Below are 26,635 nucleotides of genomic sequence, written 5' to 3' on the forward strand. Positions count from 1 at the left end.
AAAAAAAAAAAAAAAAGAATACCAACATCCATTGTCCTTCTCGGAACCTATTTGGTTTAGGAAAAAGTAATGCATTGGTTAACCTTAATTTTTCATTTTTAAACTGGTCATTTGTAATTAGTATATGATCAACATGTGTGCAACTGTGATTACATTGACATGAAACAAAAACATTGAGTTATTTCCTTTAAGCAGTTATTTACTTTAAATACATTTGAATCAAAGACTCAACTATTAATCAATTCTTACTAAAATCCCTAAGGAACTATAACCATCTCTTTTTAGATGAATGACATAGAAAGGTTCTTGTTAAATGCTCAAAGAGCATTAATTTCTTTTCGTTCTCACTAGAATAAATATATATTCTATCAAGCATAGTAATTAGCAAGCAATTTGAGATTATTTTAAATTCTTCATGTATCAAAATCTGAATCATTTACATGTTCTATCTATGAGTTGCTTGAATTTGAATCAATATTATTAGTCTGAAAGAGTTATATAATTCATATTTAAGTCGTTGTTAACTTTTAGAAACTGGTGATTCAACTCATTTTGGGGACTTTTTCAGGTACTAGAAGTTTAGTAGGAAGAAAACCATTGAAATATTTTAAAAAATTAATCCATTTTTTTATTTGTGGGCAAAAGATTTACGTAAGTGAATTAGTTGATTAAAATAGGAGCTGTTTCTATAATATAAAGCTATTTTTATCTACTCTGTGCAGAATTACAAGCAAATTAATGCTTAAGGCCCTAGAAAGATTTATGTTTTAGTGTCAGAAAAGATTTATGTTTTGGAAAAACCTACAGTCAGCTAATTTGACATGGAGGTGATTTATATATCTTTTATTAGATGAGTGATTTAAGAATGACTCCTTCTGCCCTTCTGTTATTGGAGCCCTGGTGGTACAGTGGTTATAGCAGCTGACTGCTAACTGAAAGGTCTGTGGTTCTAACCCACCAGCTGCTTGTCGGAAGAAAGATGTGGCAATCTGCTTCTGTAAAGATTACAGCCTTAGAAACCCTATGGGGCAGTCCTGCTCTGTCTTGTAGGGTTTTTTTGCCCTTCTCTTTATAGTTTACTTCTGTTTCAAAAGACATTTCAGATTGTTTTCATCGTAAGTCTGAATTATGCATTTTAAAATTCAACAGTAAACTTATTTGGGACTTTTATGAAAGGATCATTTTATTTCATGTTGAAATACTCAGCAATCCAGGACAATAAATTAAAACAATATCTCAAATTCCATTAGAAAATTATAAATAGATAAGTCTTTTGAAAAAGTACATGCATAAAAACATGTTTATTTAAATAACATATATACATAGAAATTAGTTTTATTCTATTTCACTTTCTTTTAAGCATTTTTTAAAATCTTTGTGGCAGAAACATTATATTGATCTATAATAAGGAACTCAAAAATCATTGCTGTCTATAAATAATTAAAATTATATTCGTTCTAGTTAACTATTCTACTGATTTTAACAACCAAAAACCCATACAGAATAACTTAGACTTCCTGAATTTGGATCTGTGAATATTACATGACCTTTTTGTGCCTTAGTTTCATTATCTATAAATTGGGATAATAATATTTCATATAGCATAGTGTAATGATGAATGAGTTGGAATATATAAAGGTTGTAGAACAATTACTGCCTCCTTGTAAGCACAGAGCCTTGGTGACACAGTGGTTAAGAGTTCAGCTGTTAACCAAAAGGTTGGCAGTTCAAATCCACCAGCCACTCCTTGGAAACACTGTGGGGCAGTTCTACTCTGTTCTATAGGGTTGCTATGAGTTAGCATCGATTTGGCAGCAATTTGTTTAGTAAGCACTATTCAACTCTTAGCTACTGTTGTTATTATTATTAGGCTAATATTCAGTGACAGAATATTAACATGAATGAACCTGAAGCTCTAAAAGTAGTAATTGCTGAGAAATGTTCAAAGAGAACTTTTGTATAATCTCCATGTCTTTATGGTAGAATTCTTTCATTTTAAGAAAACTCTTAGAAGTACACTTAATTCCAAGGATTCTCTTTTTAACCTCTAATGTAACCTTCTTGAGGACAGGAACCTTGTCTATCATATTCACAACTGAGTCTCCAGAGACTAAAAGTACTTGGAGGAGTATAAATACTCAGTAAATATTCTTATTCATAGGTAGAGGAAACAAATACTTTTCACTAACATATTATCACAGAAGACCTCTTTAAAGTGTTAAAAATCAAAGATGTCACTTTAAGGAATAAGGCGAACCTGACCCAAACCATGGTGTTTTCAGTTGCTTCATATGCATATGAAAGCTGAACAATGAATGAGGAAGACCTAAGAAGACTTGATGCCTCTGAATTATGGTGTTGGCAAAGAATATTGAATATACCCTGGACTGCCAGAACAAACAAATCTGTCTTGGAAGAAGTACAGCCAGAATACTCATTAGAAGCAAGGATGGCGAGACTTTGTCTTACATATCTTGGATATGTCATCAGGAGGGACCAGTCCCTGGAGAAGGGCATCATCCTTGGTAAAGTAGAGGGTCAGTGAAAGAGAGAACAACCCTCAGTGAGATGGATTGACACAGTGACTGTAACAAGGGGCTCAAACATAGCAACGATTGTGAAGATGGCGTAGGACTGGGCAGTGTTTCGTTCTGATGTACGTAGGGTCACTGTGAGTTGGAACTGACTTGATGACACCTAACAACAACATATTATCAAAGTAAAATATCTTCAAAACCTATAGTGAAAATATCTATAGGAAAATGTAAAATCATTGACTTGAATGTCATAATGAGGAGCAGATCCCCTTTCCAACTACCAAACTAATTAATTTAGGGCAGATAATCACCATGTTCCATATTGAAAATTATCAGCAAGTGGCAATCCTGACATCACTTACTACACTTGATTATTTTTAATTGATTTGAAAATCTATTATTTGTGAGCAACTGGAATTCTCTCCTTCACTGAAGAATCCTACTTTGTGTTCAATATTCTGCTGACATAAACAGAAACTTCATATGTTTTAACCCACCAATAAAGTCATGTTTTGAGAAGTAGTTAAAGAAATACTGATTAAAGGTCAAGAAAACTGGATTCTATCCTGAATTGTACAACAATTTTTATTTTCATTTATTTTTTAACTTGGGCAAGTCATTAACATTTAAGCATCAAAGTAGGTTTCTTAAGGTCATTTTGAACTCTAAAATTCTGTTATTTTCCCCTTTACCTTTTTTAGGCTAAGCAGGTCCAGTTCCTTAAGTTATATATGATCTATACGTGTTAATATTTTTTCTTTAAACTCTTTCCATTTTGTCACACTGTTTTAAATGAATAGGGATTAATTAGAAAGAATAGTCTAGGTAAACAAGTTGGATGTCCAATATAGAAGAAGGATTTGACATACCAGTGTCAAGAACTATGAAGATTCTGAGATTTTATCCCACTTAAAAACTAACAAGTTAGCCTGTCGCTGTTTCATGGATTCTAACAGAAGACACAAGACTCCTGGGTTAGAGACAAAGGACTGTATTACTCATGACAGCCGGCAGCACGAGCTTCATGTTTGCATTGGTTCTCCTTGCCCCCATGTCCCAGTATGTGATGTGGCACAACCCAGGTGGATGCTGCACATGTAGTGGTTTGCATTTCATTTGAGGAACTCCAAGCATAGGGAGCCCAAATCTTTTATAATGGACTACGAGCAAACCTGTCCTTTGCACCAAAGAGAGACATTATCTTTAATATACTGAACAGTAACAAAATAGGCCCTTTGCTTCACTATGCAAACATCCTTAAAAAGATACTCAAGAACAAAAGAGCAGTTAGTACCTCCCTTGTAAGACATACAAGATAATGAAGAAATACAAGAGACCTAGGAGAATTATCTCCCCCAAATAGCCACTCCTAAATTCTATAACGTCTTGGTTTCTGACAACTTTTTACATGAGTATGCCATACCATCAGCCATTCTAATTAGTCTTACTAAAGGAGGCTGGGACAAAACTTCAATTTGTTCCATACAACATTTAATTAAAGCTACTATTAAAAGTACTCCAAGCACAGGAGGCAGGGCCAAGATGGCGGAGTGTCAGACACTTCCTGTGGTCCCTCTTATGACAAAGACCCGAAAAAATAAGTGAATCAATTATATATGACAGTCTAGAAGCCCTGAACATCAAAGGAAAATTTGAGGAATCGGACTGAGCAGCAGGGGGAGAGAGAGAAAGTTCAGAAGCAGCGAGGAGTTGCCAGACCTGACTTGGCGGGAACCGGCATCCTGCAGGCCGGATTGACTGGTGTGCATGGTGAGTCAGGCAGTGGCGCTTGGGACACATTTTCCACATCGGGAGAGATCGAGTGGCGGAGAGCCTACTCAAGCCTTCAGAACCGGTGAAAAGCAGTGCTCGATTGGCAAAAGAGAAGTACTTGTGACTAAGCTAGCATGCGAATCAAAAAACACCTCCCTTAGGGAGAAACCTCTTTCCCATTTACCTGCCCTCTCCCTGCTCTGCTCTGGGCCCCAGGCTGGCTTCAGCCATTGCCACCTCCCCCGGGCCAGAAGTAGGACCCATCACACCCTGAGCCATTCTCCTGGCCTTGGAGAAGGAAAAAATTAACAAATAGGAAAAAATAATCTGCCAGCTACCCTAAGCCAGGAGCTCAGGATAGGCACAGCTCCTTTGCCTAGGCACAGGCATAAGGGGTCCACGGACTTTGAATGCCTTTCACCCCAGCATAGACCTGTGTGGGCCCATTTCAACAGTGTAGGCCCTCATTACCACAGTACAACAGGGTATATACCTGAAGCCTAACTTCGATTGTATCAGCTGTATGGTGGAGTGGCAGATTCATGACATTTGATACCGTTCTGCCCATTAAGCAGGATCCTCAGCTACCCACATCGGGGGCTTGAGGACTGGAGGCTCCACCCACACCACCTAGCCACCTGCGACAGGGATCCAAGAATAAGTAGTGCCTCCCAGTCCTTATAGCCAACAGCATTGGGTGCCCATAGTCTGGCTGCAAAACCCACACATCTACATGCTCTAGGGAGCAGGGATACACTTTCCTCCCAGAAACTCAGGGGCAGCCATCAGCCCGCTGCCTTGCTCAGCACATAACCCTCTACTGCAGCCAGATACCTGTGCCTACACCAATCACCCCTGCCTGTCTAGGACTGTAGGTGAGAGCCTGCAGCACACCCTTGGTGACTGACTACCTGGACACCTGAGCTGAATCTATACAAGAAGAGTAAACAAACTGCTGGGCTCACATACCTAGTAACAGCTCTAACCACCTGGTGACAGGACGTTAGAGCTCCAAAGGTGCCAATAATGAAACTAGCTCACACAAGCAGTCCAACACCCATTCATGATAAAAACTGGTAGCAAAATACGAATAGAAGGGTAATTCCTCGACATAATTAAGGGCATTTATACAAAGCCAACAGGCAACATCATCCTAAATGGAGAGAGTCTGAAAGCATTCCCTTTGAGAACAAGAACCAGACAAGGATGCCCTTTATTACTACTCTTATTCAACATTGTTCTGGAGGTCCTAGCCAGAGAAGTTAGGCTAGAAAAAGAAATAAAGGGCATCCAAATTGGTAAGGAAGAAGTAAAAGTATCCATATTCACAAATGGTATGATCTTATACACAGAAAACCCCAAAGAATCCACAAGAAAACTATTGGAACTAATAGAAGATTTCAGCAAAGTATCAGAATACAAGATAAACATACAAAAATCAGTTGGATTCCTCCACACCAACAAAGAGAACTTCGAAGAGGAAATCACAAAATCAATACCATTTACAATAGCCCCCAAGAAGATAAAATACTTTGGAATAAATGTAACCAGAGACATAAAAGACATTTACAAAGAAAACTACAGGACATTACTGCAAGAAACCAAAGGATACCTACATAAGTGGAAAAACATACCTTGCTCATGGATAGGAAGACTCAACGTTGTGAAAATGTTGATTCTACCCAAAGTGATCTACAGAAGCAATGCAATCCTGATCCAAATTCCAGTGGCATTTTTTATGAGATAGAGAAATCACCAACTTCATATGGAAGGGGAAGAGGCCTTGGATAAGTAAAGCATTACTCAAGAAGAAGAACAAAGTGGGAAGCCTCACACTACCTGATTTTAGAACCTGTTCTACTGCCATGGTAGTCAAAACAGCCTGATACTGGTACAACAACAGATACATAGACCAGTGGAACAGAATTGAGAATCCAGACGTAAATTCAACCACGTATGAGCAGCTGATATTTGATAAAGGCCCAAAGTCCATTGAATGGGGAAAAGACAGTCTCTTTAATATCTGGTGCTGGCATAACTGGATATCCATCTGCAAAAAACTGAAACAAGACCAATACCTCACACCATGCACAAAAACTAACTCAAAATGGACCAAAAGACCTAAATATAAAATCAAAAACAATAAAGATCATGGAAGAAAAAATAGCAACAATGCTAAGAGCCCTAATATGTGGCATAAACCGAATACAAAACATTACTAACAATGCACAAACAACAGAAGAGAAACTAGATAACTGGGAGCTCCTAAAAATCAAACACTTAAATGCTCATCAAAAGACTTCACCAAAAGAGTCAAAACACAACCTACAGACTGGGAAAAAAATTTTTGGCTACGACAAATCCGATCAGGGTCTAATCTCTAAAATCTACAAGATACTGCAAAACCTCAACAACAAAAAGATAAATAATCCAGTTAAAAAATGGGCAAAAGATATGAACAGGCACTTCACCAAAGAAGACATTCAGGCAACTAACAGATGCATGAGGAAGTACTCACGATCATTAGCCATTAGAGAAATGCAAATAAAGACTACAATGAGATACCATCTCACTCCAACAAGGCTAGCATTAATCCAAAAAACTCAAAATAAATGTTGGAGAGGTTGTGGAGAGACTGGAACACTTATACACTGCCAGTGGTAATGTAAAATGGTACAAGCACTTTGGAAATCAATTTGGTGCTTCCTTAAAAAGCTAGAAATAGAAGTATCATACGATCCAGGAATCCCACTCCTTGGAATATATCCTACAGAAATAAGAGCTGTCACATGAATAGATATATGCACACCCATGTTCACTGCAGCACTGTTCACGATGGCATAAAGATGGAAACAACCTAGGTGCCCATCAATGGACAAATGGATAAATTATGGTATATTCACACAATGGAATACTATGCAATGCTAAAGAACAATGATGAATCTGTTAAAACATCTCATAACATGAATGAATCTGGAAGGCATTATTCTGAGTGAAATTAGTCGCAAAAGGACAAATATTGTATGAGACCACTATTGTAAGAACTTGAGAAAGGTTTCAACACAGAAGAAAACATTTTTAGATGGTTACAAGGGTAGGTGGGGAGGGAGGGAGAGGGGTATTCACTAACTAGATAGTAGATAAGAAGTATCTTAGGTGAAGGGAAGGACAACACACAATACAGAGGCAGTTAGCACAACTGGATTAAACCAAAAGCTAAGAAGTTTCCTGAGAACAACCAAACATTTCAAGGGACAGAGTAGCAGGGGTGGCAGTCTGGGGACAATGGTTTCAGGGGACATCTAGGTCAATTGGCATAACAAAGTTTATTAAGAAAATGTTCTGCATCCTACTTTAATGAGTGGCGTCTGGGGTCTTAAAAGCTAGCGAGCGGCCATCTAAGATGCATCAGTTGGTCCCAACCCATCTGGAGCAAAGGAGAATGAAGAACACCAAAGACACAAGGAAAATATTAGCCCAAGGGACAGAAAGGGCCACATAAGCCAGAGACTCCATCAGCCTGAAACCAGAAGAAATAGGGACAATGCTAGGAGCCCTAATACATGGCATAAACGGAATAGAAAATATTACTAACAATGCACAAACACCAGAAGAGAAACTAGATAACTGGGAGCTACTAAAAATCAAACACTTACACTCGTCAGAAGACTTCACTAGAAGAGTAAAAAGACAACCTACAGACAGAGGATTAGAGTTGGTGGAAGCTGAATGAGGCAGCAGTAGAGTTAGTGGTGGCATACCCATGGCCGTGAGTCGATTCCAACTCATAGCAACCCTACAGGACAGAGAAGAACTGCCCCACTGAGTTTCCAAGGAGCGCCTGGAGGATTCGAACTGCCAACCTTTTGGTTAGCAGCCATAGCTCTTAACCACTACGCCACCAGTGGTGGTATAGCTACCATTTCCTACAGAACACTATCTTAACAACCACTTCTTAATTTCATAATAAGATATATTTTAGAAAGTTTAATAGTTTCATGTATCAATAAAAATGCCATTGAGGATCATACTGTGTCTTAAAATCTGATAAGATTGACTTGAATCCCCATTCACAGATACATAGGAAGAATATTCAAATAAATCTTATGCTCCAAAGATTTCTTTGGAAGTGGAAGTAGAATATATTGGAGAATATATATATAGAGACTGTTAAAGTCAGACGTATCTGAATTTGGAGCTCAGCTCCATCACTTATTTGCAATGTTACTTTCAGGGAGTTTGTTTTCTCATCTATAAAAGGGAAAGATTCTATTTCTTAGAGTTGTTAAGATTAAATAAAATCACACATATAAAGTGATTAGTGGAATTCTTGCTGTAATAGCACGTGCATAATAAATGTCAGTTCTCTATTCCCACCCTAGTTTATTATTATAAACGTGTGGAAGGTCGTCAAAGAATTTGTTGAAATTATGGTGGCATTAAGGCTTCTATCTTTTCATTCTGTGCCAACATTGAACTAATTTTATATGTTGTCATCTTCCTCACCATTATTTGTTTGCTTGTTACAGCTCTTTATTAATACACTGACTCTCAAATTGTCTTGATTTGTTCACTCAGTATACTAGTTATTCTTTTCCAGAATCTTGAAAATAAGTTTTTGATTGCTCCAATTCATTGCAGTATTAAGAAAACACTAATTGTAAATTTAATTTCATGCCAACTTTCTAGTGTTTGATTTATAGCTCGAAAATTAAAAGGTTTGTTCGTGGCTTTGATAGCTTCACAAATCTGGTTATTTAGAAAGCACATCATGTCACCAACGCAACAGATTGAAAAGTGACACTGGAACAACATCCTAGGGCATCTATGTGACACATCAGGACTAATTCCATTAATGTTGCTTCCACTGAACTGGAGTTACACTGACAGAGCCTTAACTTACCCATTCTGTAAAAGAGATGTGATTGCGTAGCTCTCCAATTTGACCATATTCCTAAAAGATTATATTTAAAGAAATATTTATATTTAGTCTGATTTGTCCATTAACCTCCAATTTAATTTCCACAAAGATTGAGTTAGTCCTCAGATGTATTTAGATCAGCCTCAGAATTTCAACACTAGTTTCAAGGATCAATGTTTCTCAGTATAACAACTGCTAGCACACATTTTCCCACTTAAATGCCGTCTCAAAAGAATAAATAAATAAACAAGGCAGCTACTTTTCACATTAGTAAGTACACAAATTTCCAAAATGTACCATATAGTTAATTCTTAATTCATAGGGAGTTCACACTAATTTTGTGAATTAAGAATTAACTATTAAGTATTTGAACAGCCACCCTGGCATTTTTTTCAGATGTTTGGCAGAACTAAAAAAGCTTGTTCAATCTGTAAAGGCCATCTCTTTGGTTCTGCCACCAGTAAGTACAAGTGGAATCTAATGTCAAGGTGATGATAAAAAAAATACTTTGCAAGGTAATAATAGCCATTTTGTGTTAAGACAAATTGTTGTAATTTGAGAACAACTTCTGTTAACAGTAATAACACTTATCTGCTGTATATTTTAGAATAAGTTGCCAGATATGAAAAATAGGACAATTTCTTGCTATTTCGAATGCTAAATTTGAATCTACATGCAATAACTAAACTTTGGGAACCACTTTTATTTACCCTAACTTAGTGAAAGGCCCATAATTAAAAATATATCATTTTTCAATAAATGGTTTGGAGACAACTGTCTAGAAAAAAACAAAGTTGGATCCCTGTAGATACCAATAAAAATATGAGATGGATCAAAATTGAAACATGAAAAACTAAACCAGAGAAATCCTTTAGAAAATATAGAAAACTTTTAAATAACCAATAGAGAAAAATTTTCCAAGTATAAAAAACCCTAGAAGGCATAAATGATAAAAATTAGAAAATTTAACCACATTAATAAACAATTCCTGAATAGCCAAAAAAACGTAACCTCAAGAGACAAAAAGCTAAATTGGGAAAAATATTTATAACTCATAGACAAAAGGCTAAATTTCTTAATACATAGAGAGACTCCTACAGATCAATAAGAAAAAGACCAACAACCCATTAAAAAAGTTGAGCAAGGATGTAAACAGAGGGTTCATAGGAAAGAAAGAATAAGATGGCTCTTAAACACATGAAAAGATACCAGATTCACTCATGATTGGAAAAAATGTAAGCTTAAACTCCTCTGAGCTATTATTTTTCACTTACAAGATTGGCAAAGGTCAAATATTTGATATTACAGTATGTGAACAAAAATGTGGAGAAACACACTCATACATTCTAGTCAAAGTATATCTGGATGCAATCTTGATGAAGAGAAATTTGACACTATCAAAATTTCAAATCTGCTTTGAACCATAAAATAGTTATAGATAATCTTACTCATTTATGAAGTAATGTATATACAAGGATATTCATTTCAGTAGTGTTTGAAATAGTAAATGAATGGAAATAGAGTAAATGTACAGCCATAGGTGAGTGGTTCATAGAGTTTAAACCAATATAAAATTTTACATTTTTATGACTATATAGATATTGTTAGTTTAGTGCTAAGTAGTGTACTTTCCCTTTCTTGAATAGTTTGTTGGTGGTGGTGGTGGTGGTTTTGTTTTTCTTGACATTTCTAATTTTCTTTCTGTTTTCTCTGTAATTGTCTTCCGTATTTTTCAACTTTTCTCATTCAGTCTCTTGTTTTCAGACCCGTTCAGACCTCCTGTTCCTTTCTTGGGTAGTAGCTTTCTAGGCTGACCACAACATTCTCATTCGGTGACTCCCTTTATTTTTTCTTTGGGTTGATTCCACTGCTTATTCTTTTTCTCATTGTATCTTTTCTTGGTTTTATTCTCTCATTTGTGTGAACACATCCTCAAGCAAATTATCAAGAAAATGTGAAAGAGAGTTAAATGTTCTGAGATTTTACATGTCTAAAAATACTTTTATTCTACCCTCATGCTTGATTTATCAATTGTCTTGGTATAGAATTCTAGGTTAAAAATTATTTTCCTTCAGACTTCTAACAGTTTTGCTGCATTATTTCTAGTATCTGTGTTGCTGCTGAGAAGTCCAGTGTCTTATGGATTCTTGTTCCTCTTGCTTTCCCAAGAAGAGGGAAAGCAAGAATACTGGGGTCAGACGCATTCATCATTCTTCTCCTGAAACTCTCCAAGGAAGCATTCCTTTTCTGGTTGGATAAAATTACCCTTACATCTCCTCTTTTCTCTATGCTTTGTGATTCATAGTTAAACTTTATGATCTATGAGGGCATCTCTTGATATGTAGTTATGAAGTACTTGGAATTTAGAAAAACTCTTAACATAGCCTGGCTTCCAAACTATTGCTTGTGTGGACTGAACAATCCTTTCTTGGATATTAAAAACAAACAAAAAAAACCCAAACACTGACTGTTCCATTGTCATTATACTTGTGCTATAGTGATCTTATTCCTCCTGAAGAAAATGGATGCCTCTGGCAGAATGGAGGAGGGTCAATAGAGAGAAGTTTAAAAGAGAAAAGCACTTCAATATATGTTTTCTATAATTTTTAAGGATTTCTTTATTATACTATGGAGCATTTTTCTCCTCATAAAATTTATTTTTACCGCTTTTCTCAATTGCAACTTAGTTAGATTGATATTATATGACCATCTTCACAGTTGTTTCCATTGAACACTGGTTTTTCATGTAGGGCTGACTACTTCTGGACTGATTTTTTTTTTAATCCTACAAAGGGCCTAAATTTTCTGCAGTCTAATCACTTATGTTACATAGCCAAATGTAAAAGTCATTGATGATATTAAATTTGGAATTACATTTCTACCATGCTGCCCATTCTTCCATGGCATTGGATGACATTCTGAAACAATCTATGTATGGATTGTTGCTGTCTGTCTCCAGTAGAACCGTGTCTCCATGTGGCTACTGACCTATGGCAAAGCCAGTGCAAACATACAGTCTGTTTTCATGATCAGACTATTCATTAAAACTAAATTAGTCATATGCTCCCTCACATAAATCATTAAGACAGATGATACAAATGGATTTGACAGACCATGGCCTACCAGTTTTTTACCTGTCAACAGAACCTTAAGTAAACCGACATCAAACCATTGTATTTACTATGTTGGGGCCCAGATAAAGCAAAAGCAAATTTACCAAAGGTTTTCATAGTCAGGAATAACTACCAAATATGAAATTACAAAATATGAAAATATTTATGAAAAATAAAATAAAATCAAGAGTAATTATGAAGTATGAAGCTACACAATTTTAAATGATATAGACATTTTAAATAATTTGATACTATTATTAATTAATGACAAGAATAGATACTTTGGTATATATGGATATTTCAAAAAGTACTTAATTCTCATATTGGTAATGTAAATTAAAGAATACAGGTTATATTTCTCCCTCTAATGAAGGGAAAACTCCTCCAAGTATAACATCTATTTTTCAATACTGCCTCATAAGAAATAAAAATAACTTGGGTTATTTTGGTATCAAGTGGGATTTGTGGATGAAGAGTATAATTACTTAAATTGGATTTTCTGTAGCTATGGTAATTAATATTCTCGGTACTGCAGAAGTACCAAGAGAAGTGTAAAGAATCAGAATCTTAGCAGTCATTTATCCATTCAACACTTACTAAATGCAACACACAATGCTAGGGAATATGGAATGTGGAAAGGAACCAAGAATATGCACACTACAAAATGGAAAGTCCCATAATAGGGACAAAAATAACTGTTAAAGGAAAGTTTGTAGGAAGTACAGATGTTCCAACAGAATTACAGATGCAAAGACTATATATTCTGTTATTTAATTTATAATATTTATAGTTTTATTGGCTGAATCAATAGTGGCTGAGAACATGCTATTTCAGAATCAATATAATAAAAAGAGATGTGATTCCTGAGTTGAAAAAATATGGAAAAAGATTAGTATTAAAATGTATCCCAGCAACCACATCGACCAATCATAATTCATTATGTCCATGCCTAAAATGCTGCCAGGGCTTTCTGAAATTGTTAAGTTTTGAAAGCACTACATATGACCTCTATTTTTAAAATTGTTGAAGGTAGGATAAAATTGTCTATCCAATTATGGAACTTGTTTACTGCAACTGGTAATGATTGAAACATTCCTGTCTACACTAATATTTCATAGGGTTTTCTTTCTCGTGACAGCTCTTCCTGTTCTTCCCTTGTCAGTATTATTGGGAAGATTTGTAAGAGCTTTTTTCAGTATGTATGAGAAATTCTATTGTTCTTTATTTCAAAGGCATCTATTTCCTGACAACTGTTTATGATAAAATGATAGACTTTTTATATGTAACATAGAATTTCTTCTCTGAATACTTACACACTGTATGGGAAATTCTTCCATGTGCCACAATAATTTTGTGAAATAGCATAAAACTGGTTACTAATTTAATTTATTAATATAAACATGCTCAAATTCTGCTTTTAAGAACTAATGCAAAAATTACTTCCCTTTACAGGACTATATTTCTTTTATATTTTTAATTATTTAAAATAATTTTTATTTGTAAAACTTATTTCCTGTGTAAAACAAAATTTTATCATCCTGATGTTCTCAATTTACAGAATCTGTTCCCATTGTTCTCATATTAAAGGCATGACATTTTCTATAAAGACAGATAAACAGTATTTTTCATTTTAATTTTGTGCTATTTGAAACACAAAAAAATGCCCTAGTACTATTTTAAGAATTTATTTCAGATTCTGCTTAATCTTATGTTTCAAATCTGTGAAGCATATTCTACAACAATAATCATAACACTTAAAATACACTTACTTGCATAACATTTTTGTTGAAGTGGTTTTAGGTATCAGATGTACTGCAACATTCCTGGCAAAGGAGTGCAAATAATACTTTAAAATGAAAGTTTCTTTTCTTACTTCAGTTCCTTTCCTTGATTGAGAAGTTATGAATATACCTTGCCTCCTTTCACAGGTAGAAATGTGTTCAAATGCAATTAATCTACTCTAATAACTCTACTAAACATCTGCTCTGTTTGTTAAACACTTCAAAATTCTGTCTGAACCAGTTAATCTTAAGTAATTTCTCAGTTAAATATTTACATGGGCTTTCATGATATAAGCTCCAGCTTTTCTTAAATAATCAGCAGTTTGTACAGAAAGAGCTATGTGAAACCTAACACACTGTGATAGCTATCCACTGGAACTGAAAGTGGTTTAGCTGCTTGAACTATATTTTTCATATTTTTATCCTAGCCAAAAGAGGTAACAACCTTATAAATTCCAGTCTTTGTCAACATTTTGAAAGTCCAGAATTCCACTGAAAAAAGAAAATGAATGTCCTGTATAGACACGGAGCCCTGGTGGCACAGTGGTTAAGAGCTATGACTACTAACCAAAAGTTCAAATGTACCAGCTGCTCCTTGGAAACACAATGAGGCAGTTCTCTGTCCTGTAGGGTCACTGTGAGTCAGAATTGACTCAAGAGCAAGGGATATAGACATAACAGATGTTTATATTCTGCAAAGTACTAAATATGTTCTCAAATGTTATTCTCTAATTTGAGAAATGATACAAATCTGTAAAAAGCCAATTGGTGATCAAAGATTTAAATAATTCCCATGATAGAGGTGATGTCATAGGATGGAAAATAATTAATTCTTAAATGAATTGTAAAACAATTTTAGTCTAAGATCACTTGAGACTGAGGAGGTTAGACAAAACTGAAAGTTCTCCAATGTGGTATTTAAGTTCAAGTCCAAGTTTTGAAAATAAAAATTATTACATGAAGACTAGAGAACTGTTTCCCACCATGACCTCCCCAATATTGTTCTATCCCAGTGTTTTTTTCTTTATGATCTAATTTACCGAGTATTTATTCTTTTCTACAAGTGTGATAGAACATAGGAAAAATAAATAAATAAGTAAATAAGGATCACGGTCTTGATAGATACTGTCGTGTATGTACTTATCCCCTTACTTGATTGTGAGTTCTAGAGGACCGAGGCTTATGTATTTATTTATTTATTTATTTATTTATTTATTTTCTATTAAGACCCTCCCTCACGAGCCTGTCAGTTTGTTGTACTGTGGGGGCTTGCATGTTGCTGTGATGCTGGAAGCTATGCCACCGGTATTCAGATACCAGGAGGGTCACCCATGGCAGACAGGTTTCAGTGGAGCTTCCAGACTACGACATGCTAGGAGGAAGGACCCTGCAGTCTATTTCTGAAAATCTTATGAATAGCAGCGGAATATTGTCTGATATAGTGCCAGTAGATGAACCCTCCAGGTTGGGAGGCACTCAAAAGATGACTGGGGAAGAGCTGCCTCTTCAAAGTAAAGTTGACTTTAATGACATGGATGGAGTCAAGCTTTCGGGACCTTCATTTGCTGATGTGGCATAACTTAAAATGAGAAGAAACAGCTGCAAACATCCATTAATAATCAGGACATGAAATGTACGAAGTATGAATCTAGGAAAATTAGAAATTGTCAAAAATGAAATGGAATGCACAAACATAGATGTCCTAGGCATTAGTGAGCTGAAATGGACTAGTATTGGCCATTATGAATCAGACAATCATATGGTCTACTATGCCAGGAATGACAACTTGAAGAGGAATGGCATTGCATTCATCGTCAAAAAGAACGTTTCAACTTTGAGAGACAGAGTAGCAGGGATGCGGGGTCTGGGGACCATGCTTTCAGGGGACATCTATGTCAATTGGCATAACAAACCTTACTAAGAAAATGTTCTGCATCCTACTTTGGTGAGTGGCGTCTGGGGTCTTAAAAGCTTGCAAGTGGCCATCTAAGATTGATCAGTTGGTCCCAACCACTTGGAGTAAAGGAGAACGAAGAACACCAAAGACACAAGGAAAGTATTGGCCCAAGAGACAGAATGGGCCACATAAACCAGAGACTTCATCAGCCTGAGACCAGAAGAACTACATGGTGCCCGGCCACCACCAATGAACGTCCCGACAGGGAACACAACAGAGGGTCCCTGATGGAGCAGTAGAATGATGGGATGCAGAACTCAAATACTAGTAAGAAGACCAGACTTAATGGTCTGACTAAGACCGGAGGTGCCCCGGAAAGCATGGCCCCTGGTCTCTCCATCACCCCAGAACTAAAGCAATTTCCGAGGCCAACTCTTCAGACAGGGATTGGACTGGACTGTGGGACATAAAGTGATACTCGTGAAGAATGTGCCTCTTAGACAAGTAGACATAAGAGACCAAAGGGGTGGCTTCTGTCCAGAGGTGAGAGGGAAAGGCAGAGAGAGTTAGGAGCTGGTTGAATGTTCATGGGGAATCAGGGGCAGAGGGGAGGAGTGTGCTGTTGCAGAATGGGGTGAGCAGTTGGGGTCTTATAACAATGTATGTTAAAAAAAAATTCTGTATGGGAGACTAACTTGAAATGTAAACTTCATTTAATTACATCAATAAAAAAAAAAACGAACATTTCAAGATCTATCCTGAAGTACAATGCTGTCAGTGATAAGATCCATATGCCTACAAGGGAGACCAGTTAATATGACTATTATTCAAATTTATGCACCAACCACTAAGGCCAAAGATGAAGAAATTGAAGATTTTTACCAGCTTCTGCAGTCTGAAATTGATCGAACATGCGATCAGGATGCATCGATCATTACTGGAGATTGGAATGTGAAAATTGGAAACAAAGAAGAAGGATCAGTAGTTGGAAAATATGGCCTTGGTGATAGAAATGATGCTGGAGATCACATGATAGAATTTTGCAAGACCAATGACTTCTTCATTGCAAATACCTTTTTTCACCAACATAAATGGCCACTATACACATGGACCTTGCCAGATGAATACACAGGAATCAAATCAACTACATCTGTGGAAAAAGACGATGGAAAAGCTCGATATCATCAGTCAGAGCAAGGCCAGGGGCTGACTGCGAAACAGACCATCAATTGCTCACATGCAAGTTCAAATTGAAACTAAACAAAATTAGAACAAGTCTATGAGACCCAAAGTACAACCTTGAGTATATCCCACCTGAATTTAGAGAACATCTCAAGAATAGATTTGACATGTTGAATACTAATGACCAAAGACCAGATGAGTTGTGGAATGACATTAAGGACATCACACATGAAGAAAGCAAGAGGTCATTAAAAAGACAGGAAAGAAAGAAAAGACCAAAATAGATGTCAGAGGAGACTCTGAAACTTGCTCTTGAACGTCGAGTGGCAAGCAAAAGGAAGAAATGAAGTAAAAAAAATGAACAGAAGATTTCTAAGGGCAGCCCAAGAAGACAAAGTAAAGTATTATAATGACATTTGCAAAGAGCTGGAGATAGAAAACCAAAAGAGAAGAACATGCTCAGCATTTCTCAAGCTGAAAGAACTGAAGAAAAAAAATTCAAGCCTCGAGTTGCAATACTGAAGGATTCTATGGGGAAAATATTAACCAACTCAGGAAGCATCAAAAGAAGATGGAAGGAATACACAGAGTCACTGTTCTAAAAAGAATTGGTCAACATTCAGCCATTTCAAGAGGTAGCATATGATCAGGAACCGATATACTGAAGGAAGAAGTCCAAGCTGCACTGAAGGCATTGGCAGAAAACAAGGCTCCAGGAATTGAAGACATCCTAACTGAGATGTTTCAACAACCGGATGCAGCACTGGAAGTGCTCACTCATCTATGCCAAGAAATTTGGAAGACAGCTACCTGGCCAACCGACTGGAAGAGATCCATATTTATGCCTATTCCCAAGAAAGGTGATCCAACCAAGTGTGGAAATTATTGAACAATATCATTAATATCACACGCAAGTAAAATTTTGATGAAGATCATTCAAAAGCGGTTGGAGCAGTATATCAACAGGGGACTGCCAGAAATTCAGGCCAGATTGAGAAGAGGATGTGGAACCAGGGATATCATTACTGATGTCACATGGATCCTGGCTGAAAGCAGAGAATACCAGAAAGATGTTTACCTGTGTTTTATTGACTCTGCAAAGGCATTTAACTGTGTGGATCATAACAAATTATGGATAACACCGCGAAGAATGGGAATTCCATAACACTTAATTGTGCTCATGAGGAACCTGTACACAGATCAAGAGGCAGTCGTTTGAACAGAACAAGGGGATACTGCATGGTTTAAAGTCAGGAAAGGTGTGTGTCAGGGTTGTATCCTTTCACCGTACCTACTCAGTCTGTATGCTGAGCAAATAATCCAAGAAGCTGGACTATATGAAAAACAGGGTATCAGGATTGGAGGAAGACTCATTAACAACCTGGGTTATATGGAAGACACCACCTTGCTTGCTGAAAGTGAAGAGGACTTGAAGCACTTCCTGATGAAGATCAAAGACCACAGCCTTCAGTATGGATTACACCTCAACATAAAGAAAACAAAAATTCTCATAACTGGACCAATAAGCAACATCATGATAAATGGAGAAAATCTTGCAGTTGTCAAGAATTTCATTTTACTTGGATCCACAATCAACACCCATGGAAGCAGCAGTCAAGAAATCAAAAGATGTATTGCACTGGGAAAATCTGCTGCAAAAAACCTCTTTAAAGTGTTGAGAAACAAAAATGTCACCTTGAAGACTAAGGTTTGCCTAAGCCATGCCATGGTATTTTCAGTCACCAATTGCGGTGTTGGTGAAGAATATTGAATGTACCATGAATTGCCAAAAGAACGAACAAATCTGTCTTGGAGGAAGTACAACGAGGATGCTCCTTAGAAGCAAGAAGGATGGTGAGACTACGTCTTACATACTTTGGACATGTTATCATGAGGGATGAGTCCCTGGAGAAGGACATTATGCTTGGTAAAGTAGAGGGTCAGCTAAAAAGAGAAGGACCCTCAAGGAGATGGATTGACACAGTGGCTGTAACAATGAGCTCAAGCATAACAACAATTGTGAGCATGGCACAGGACCGGGCAGTGTTTCGTACATAAGGCCGCTCTGAGTCGGAACCAACTGGACAGCACCTAACAACAGCAACAATATCAAGACCGTGGAAACTCTGGTGGCAGAGTGATTAGAAACTATGGCTGCTAACCATAGTTAAAAGGTTGGCAGTTCGAATCCACCAGCTACTCCTTGGAGACTCTATGGGGCAGTTCTACTCTGTCCTATAGGGTCACTGTGAGCAGGAATCAACTTGACAGCAACGGGTTTGGTTTTTTTGGTTATCAAGACCAAAGTAAGAAACGATCACAGAAGGGGTTCTTAGACTAGAGGTCACTTCTTGTAGGCTGGGATAGAGGGCAGGGAATGGAGGCTGCTGAGTATTAGTGGTTAGGTAGGATTTTGAAATGTGTTCTGTACTTAAACCAGAGATATATTAAAGAGTTAGTTGGACCTCTTCTAAAATTTTAAGCACAAACAAATTAGTAATTCTTTAGTGTATCCCCATTACTCTGAATGGGAGTGACTGCTAATTCAACACAAGGAATTTTAGATCTATATATATCCATAGGATTAGTGGGAGGAATGGGGAGAGGGAGGAGAAAAGCATTGCTTTGTTCCTCAATTCCTGGTGTAGGCTGAGACTTCCAAATTTCAGATTCTGCTTCACCCAACATTGTACTGGGTGGATTGAAGATGTAGGAAAAAAGAGGAATAGGCCTGAAAGTGATATTTGAATTTGACATTTCTTTTCTTTCTTTTTCTTTTTTTTCCTTCAATTTTAAAGCTTAACCTTCCAGCTGGAACAACGGTAGATCATATTATCATGAGTGTTTTTCTAGAAAACGATGCTGATGTGTCCAAACTAAGGAGCAATCCTTTAGATCTTTAAAGTTCATAATCTGCTTTCACACATATAATCTAATTTCATGATCTCAAAAACAATGTAAGGGAACCTCCAGTAGCAGGGCTATTATCAGAAAAAAAAAAGGAAAACAACCAGTGTTGGTGAGCGTATAGAGAAATTGGAACCCTCATCCATTGCTGGTGGGAATGTAAGATGGTGCAGCACTGCGGAAAACAGTTTGGTGGTTCCTCCTAACTATAGAATTACTGTATGACCCAGCAATTCCACTCCTAGGTATATACCCAAAAGACTTGAAAACAGGGACTCAAACCGATACTTGTACACCAGAGTTCATTGCAGCATTATTGACATTAGCAAAAAGGTGGAAACAACTCAAGTGCCCATCAACAGATGAATGGATAAACAAAATGTGGTTTATACATAAAATGGATTATTATTCAGGCATAAAAAGAAATGAAGTCCTGATACATGCTATGACATGGATGAACCTTGAAAACAGTATGCTTATATGAAATATCTAGAATAGGCATGTGCACAGAGACCTAAGTTTATTAGTGGTTGCCAGAGGCGGGAAGAAGGGGAGAAAGAGGGAGTTATTGTTTAAAGGACACTGGGTTTCTGTTAAGGGTGATGAAAAAGATTGGAAACAGATAATGGTGATGGTTGCACAAAATGGTGAACGAATTAATGTCCTGAAATGTACACATAAAAATGGTTGAAATAGAAAGCGTTTTCTTATGTATATTTTACAACAATAAATGTTTAAAAATGTAAGGGAGGTATGTCCCCATTTCCTGAAAGTAAAAACTGAGGCTCAAATTGATTATGAGCCTTATAAGTGGCAGAATCTGAAATAAAATTTTTACTTGACTCTCATTCCTGTGGAGCTTCCAGGTTGATGCATCTTCTCAAAATAAATGCATTATTCTAATACTGTAATTTTAATTCTGGGACCTGAAGCCTCTGAGTGAAAATTTCAGAAAAGGCTCATTTTTATTATTAATTCACTTAAGATAAAAAGATTTCTAACATCCAGGGATCAAAAGGAAAGACATATAAGGTACAAGGGAGTAACTTATCTGAGAACACGCACATGAGCATTCACAAACAAATGCTGAGTTCTGTCCAAGGTTCCATGAACGAGGAGAGGAGGAAGGAAGCTGGCCCTTGTTAAGCACTTACTACTGTGTGGACCTCTCATTTTGCTGGCATGTTTGCTTAGGCAATAGCGTTCAGTTCTCACAGCAAGTCCTTTGGCAACTATTAAATCTATATTATTACAAAGATATGAACAAAATTTTATGGAGATTGAAGTGAAATCTTTAATAGCAAAGAAACCTGGTATCAGAAAAGGATTGGAGAACCACGTGTTTTGCACTAATTCGGGGGAAGCTTTGGAAGTCATGTAAAGGGATTTTAATCTAATGATGGCTCCTTTCTCTTATTCTTCCATAAAAATGTTTAGAGCAGGCCAAGATTACCTGGTTCTATAAATACAGAAGTTTCTTGGTATACTTCCTCCATTTTGGCACTGAGACAACCCTGAATGGGCTCTCTAGGTCCAAGGAAAATTACAATAATCTCTTTTCTCCGGCTGTCCTCCCTTCCCATTTTCCCTCCCCTCTTGTCCAGCCCCCACCATGGCTGCACATATGCTGCTACACTCTGAAGGGTGTTAGTAGAGAAGCCTCTTAGTGGTGGCATTTCCCATGTATATTTCCTAAACTGAATTTATAAAAAGAGCTGTGGCTCAGTACAGTAAGAGCATGTGGACACCCTTTGGTCTGTCCTCACCTCCCCCAATTCCCTTCTGTGAGGGTAGCAATGTAACACTGAGGACAGACATAAATTTCCCTCTCAAGGAATACAGAGGGAAAGAATTGCTGTTATTAGAATAGTCTGCTCTTTTTCCACATTAAAAAAAAAAAAAAAAAAAAACTAGCAAAAAAGGAGAAACTGGAAATTGAAAGTCACATTTCTCTATGTACTTTACAGAATGCATGTTCAGTATCTTCCTAGAATCAATAAATTAATTTTAATTTAGGTAAAATGGTACTTAGATCTATCTGTATTTTTATAATAATTGAATAATAAATCCATTATTTGACTTTACTAAATGGGACGAGCAATGGTCTGGATATATTGTAAATAATGAATCATTCAAAAAGTTTAATTTCTTAGTTTGAGCAAAAGTGTGATTTTTCTACAGTTAATTGACCTATGTTTTACTAATGACAATATTAAAATTATTCTTTGCAAATGCCAACTAATTTTCAATAACGGCAGATCAAAAATGTTCTTAGCATTAGGGGACTGTGCCTGGGATTAAACATTGGCCATGCAATTTAAATAATGAATAATCCATTGAAGATTAAGAAGAATTTTTTATTTCTCACTAACTCCTAGCTGGGTTCTAGACTGAGAAAAGCTCGGGGAGGGGAGTGAGAATTCAGAGGCAGGTAAGAGGGCTTATGTGAGTGTATTGTGTCTTACTACTTGAACCTCACACACAAAATGTTCTCATAAATATTTTATGAATTTGTTGACTACATTCCAAATCACATTTAATATTTTTGAAATTTGTAGGCTTTCATTATATAAGTTTTCCAACTAGTAGAGTAGAATTTTGATTATATGTGCCTCAGAATTAATTTTATTCCTTTGATGAACATTTGGTGTGTGTATGTTTTAGGTAACTCATTTTTAAAAACAATGAAATAGCTGTCAGCATTTGAATGGCTATCAAAAACGTTATATATCACTTTGACTATTCATGAAGTGATAATATTTTTCCTAAGGGTAAGAGGGAAGAGTTTAATCCAGACCCAAGATTGTGTCAATCATATTAAAAAAAATCACAAACTCCTTGTAATTATATTGTAATTAATACTTGGTATAAATGGATTTCAACATTTGTTGTTTTTATACACATTAGGAATTTACCATCCTTTGCAAAATTAAAGTTAGCCTTATTAGCCAACTTTCCTTGGTTTGGCAGGTGTTTCTTGTAACAACAAACAGAACTGATCACTTTTTTCGTTCCTAGTTTTTATTTCTGCCTAAATCAGTAAAACATAGCCTCAAGGTTCCCCTATAACATTAAGTTGTTCAAAAAGTAGACAAAAGATAAAAATGAAGGTAATAAATACATATGATTAGTCTATTGTGGAGAGACAATCAGAAAAATTTGGGGGACACTGAAGATTGGTGATAAATGCAGAATTTTTTGTACTAATGGTTTTTGAAAATTAGTTACAATAATTTATTCTAAATAATGACATGTCAAATGAAAGGTATATGAATGAAAATTAAAATATACCTATCACTTTATTTAAAACAAAATTAGATGGCGAAATTATGAATTATATGACATTTATGAAAATGTAGCCTCTATAAAAAAACTGAAAAAGTAAAGATATATAAGCCATAATTATGGATCATTACAAACACATCTGATGTTTTAATTTAAAAGTAGCCATGACTTCTAAAGAAAAAGATCATATTATAAAAATGAATCCTAATTAGTTTTAAGTTAGATTTAAAAACAGTTTCTTCTGGAATAAAGGTGAATTCAGATTTATATGGATCTGTATTTTTAGATTTCTCATTTATTCCAAACCATTTAAGGCACTTAATATATGAGAGGTTAATCATAAGTATTAGGGAAAACTTTTGAAAATTGCTACCTTTATCCAAAAACTTTTATTAGAGAGAATTGATTTCCCAGTGTGAAGTTTTTTTCATTTAGCCATAAATAGGCACTGAATACACCATGATGAATAAAACACAGATTCTATCTGTTGTAGCTTAGAGCGTGGGGAGAGAAACAAATCATTGCACAAATAATCACTTAAAGGTACTTGTGATAAGTACCTTAAAGGAAAGTACAAGGCACTCTAAGACTGAAACAAGGCATTCATCTCTTCATGTGGAAAATCAGGGATGGTCGGGATGGATTTTCTTAAGATCACTCTGATTATGGTGTGGAGAATGAAGTGAGGATAGGCCAGAGTCAACTAGGAAACTTACAGATGACCAAGTAAGCAGTGACTATGGATTGATCTAGGTGGGGACGGTAGGAAAGGAGAGAAGTAGATGAATCCTAATATATTTTGGAGATAAAATTAACTGGACTTGGTAACTGGATGTGAGGAGAGAAGTTCGGGACAGGAAGTAAGTAGGATGTGTTCTAGATTTCTGGCATGAGTGCTGGAACGGTATTGTGTGCATTTGTTGAGTTGGGGTATGCTGGAGAGAATCCAGTTTTGGAGGAAGGGTCATGAGTTCAGTTATTGATATGCTTAATTTCAGATGCCTGTGAGATAGCTGAGTAGGTATTTCAGGCTGGCAGTTGTATATGTGGATCTGCACCTAAGAAGATAAGCAGGGGTTATGTCTAGAAATCATTGGCCTCGAGAATCCGAAGCCCACAAGTGTATGAGATCATGGAGAGAGAATGTGGGCTGAGAAAAAAATGACCCTAAAATACCCCACATTTAAAGGTCAAATAGAGAAGGAGGAAGCGGCAGAAGAGACTAAGAAGCTGTCAGAGATGTAATAGACAACAAGGAATAACTGCTGAAGATTAAAAAACAACAACAACGTCATGATTTTGAGTTTCATGTTGAGTAGGAATTCCTGTGTGATAGTAACTACTTGTAAGAACCAGGAGACTTGACTTTTGGATTAACAAAACCTGGAATTTCCTGTGCATTTTTTAAGATCTTAAAAAAAAAATGATTATTTTCCCCATCACTTGAAATATGATGAGAAATTAAATAATGTCTCTGGTGCTAAAAATTAAAATGTTGTGAATAAACATATTTGAAGCCGACATCATAGCCAGGTGTTTTCTTAGAGGATACTTACAAGAGCTACACTCAACCAAAATAGTTTTATTTATGGAGTTTTAATGTATAAAGAGGTATTTTTCTGCTTGCAAATATTGTTACTATCTGTTTGTGGTAGTTTGGTGAAACGTGGTTCCAACCATATGACAGTCTACTGGGAGTGAACATTTGGCCTCCCACCTGGATTGGAACTGCCTTTTTTCATTTCTGCAGTCAGCTACAAAGACAAGCTAGTCAAAGAAGGGCAGTTCATCATTATTAATATATTGCATAGCCTAAGCTTAGAAGAGCTCAAATCACTTTAAAATTTATGTTTAATCAACGAAGTGGGTATTAATTTTCACAGCATTGTTTGTGAAGCAGGTGTACTTGAAACATTCTATTAATGTGTGTCTCTTTTTTCTTATAGAGTTCCCTGGGGATACAAGGCCCCCAAGGTCCACCTGGAAAAGAGGGTCAGAGGGTAAGTAAACTTGGAACAACTGGCAGGCATTACCAACCCAGGAGTTACTTATTTCTGAACACTAATAAAAATAAAACCGAAATATAGCAAGCAGGTGGGCATACGGAGAGTATCAACTATCCAAAGCCTGGAATTTGAGATTTGAGATTTTGACAGAGGTTTTGCAATTCAGAAAATTCTATGTATTTTCAAGATTGGCAGCACAAATGTAGAGGTATAGTTTGGGTAAAATGAATTAACTGTAATTTGATCTAGACCACTTTGATCATACTTTGGGTTTCAAGTTAAGTTGGCAAGTATCTCTGTACAGTTCCAGCCTATTCATGAATTCTGTAGATTGTGGATATTAACTACATTTTTTAGCCAAATTAAATTATTGACATCAGTGACTCTTTGCAGTCCTCTTTCATTACTATTTACTGCCTTTTGACTGAGATAAAATATACAATAAGTGAATGATTTGTACTTGCATTTGGAAGCATAGCAATAACCTCAGGTTCTCCAGTGCAGTTCAGTCTCATCATCCCCCAGTACAAGAACTCCCTGGAGTGACAACTAGTCAGCTTCTGCTTGAACACTTTCAGCTGTGGGCATTCCATTCTTGTGGCTTGTTATTATTATGCTTTTTAAAAATCATTTTAAATTCTCAAAACATTTTTATATATGCTTTTTCATATGATTATTCAAGAAAAGTCATTGTGCTAAACAGAGCAAGTAGTATCAACTTCTGTTAACTTACAGGTAAGGATTCTCTGACTCAGAGTTTAGATGAGTCTCCTAAAATCACAGAGATAATAAAGCCAGGACTTGAATTTGGGGCTTCTAATTCTAGATCCCATGTTCTCTTTTATTGTCTAAGTTTGTTAACCCAAAATTGATTTTTTAGCCATTTATATTTTTTGTTTTCAGTTTTGTCCTCTGGCACAACATACAATAAGTCTGTTGCCTCAACTACATCGCAGTCTTTCAAGTATTTGAAGATACTTGTATTTTACAAAGGTTTACCTTTCATCGGGTTAATAAAAGCCCAATTTTCTTAACTCTTTTTCTTATCACATGCATTTGTAACCCCCAAACATGCTGCTTGTCTTTCCCCCAAAACACTCATTAACCTTCTGAGGTGTCAGGAATGGGACTAAACATGTGTGGTCTTATTTGGAGCAGAGTAAAATGTCCAAGTATACCATGTACCATAGACAATGTGCTTCTATTACAGCCTAAGATTGAACCAATGTTTCT

At 36.3% G+C, this 26,635-nt stretch overlaps 1 protein-coding gene across 1 annotated transcript in view; it reads left to right on the forward strand.

The window, feature by feature from the left end:
- Positions 1 to 26,635, forward strand: part of COL19A1 (collagen type XIX alpha 1 chain) — a 369,652-nt gene that overhangs the window by 189,314 nt on the left and 153,703 nt on the right. Inside the window, exon 14 of the mRNA XM_004381357.2 lies at positions 25,343 to 25,396. Coding sequence (XP_004381414.1) covers positions 25,343 to 25,396 — 54 coding nt within the window. The remainder of the gene's footprint in view (positions 1 to 25,342; positions 25,397 to 26,635) is intronic.

Source organism: Trichechus manatus, unplaced genomic scaffold (assembly GCF_000243295.1).
Source record: "Trichechus manatus latirostris isolate Lorelei unplaced genomic scaffold, TriManLat1.0 scaffold00083, whole genome shotgun sequence".
Lineage (NCBI taxonomy): Eukaryota > Metazoa > Chordata > Mammalia > Sirenia > Trichechidae > Trichechus > Trichechus manatus.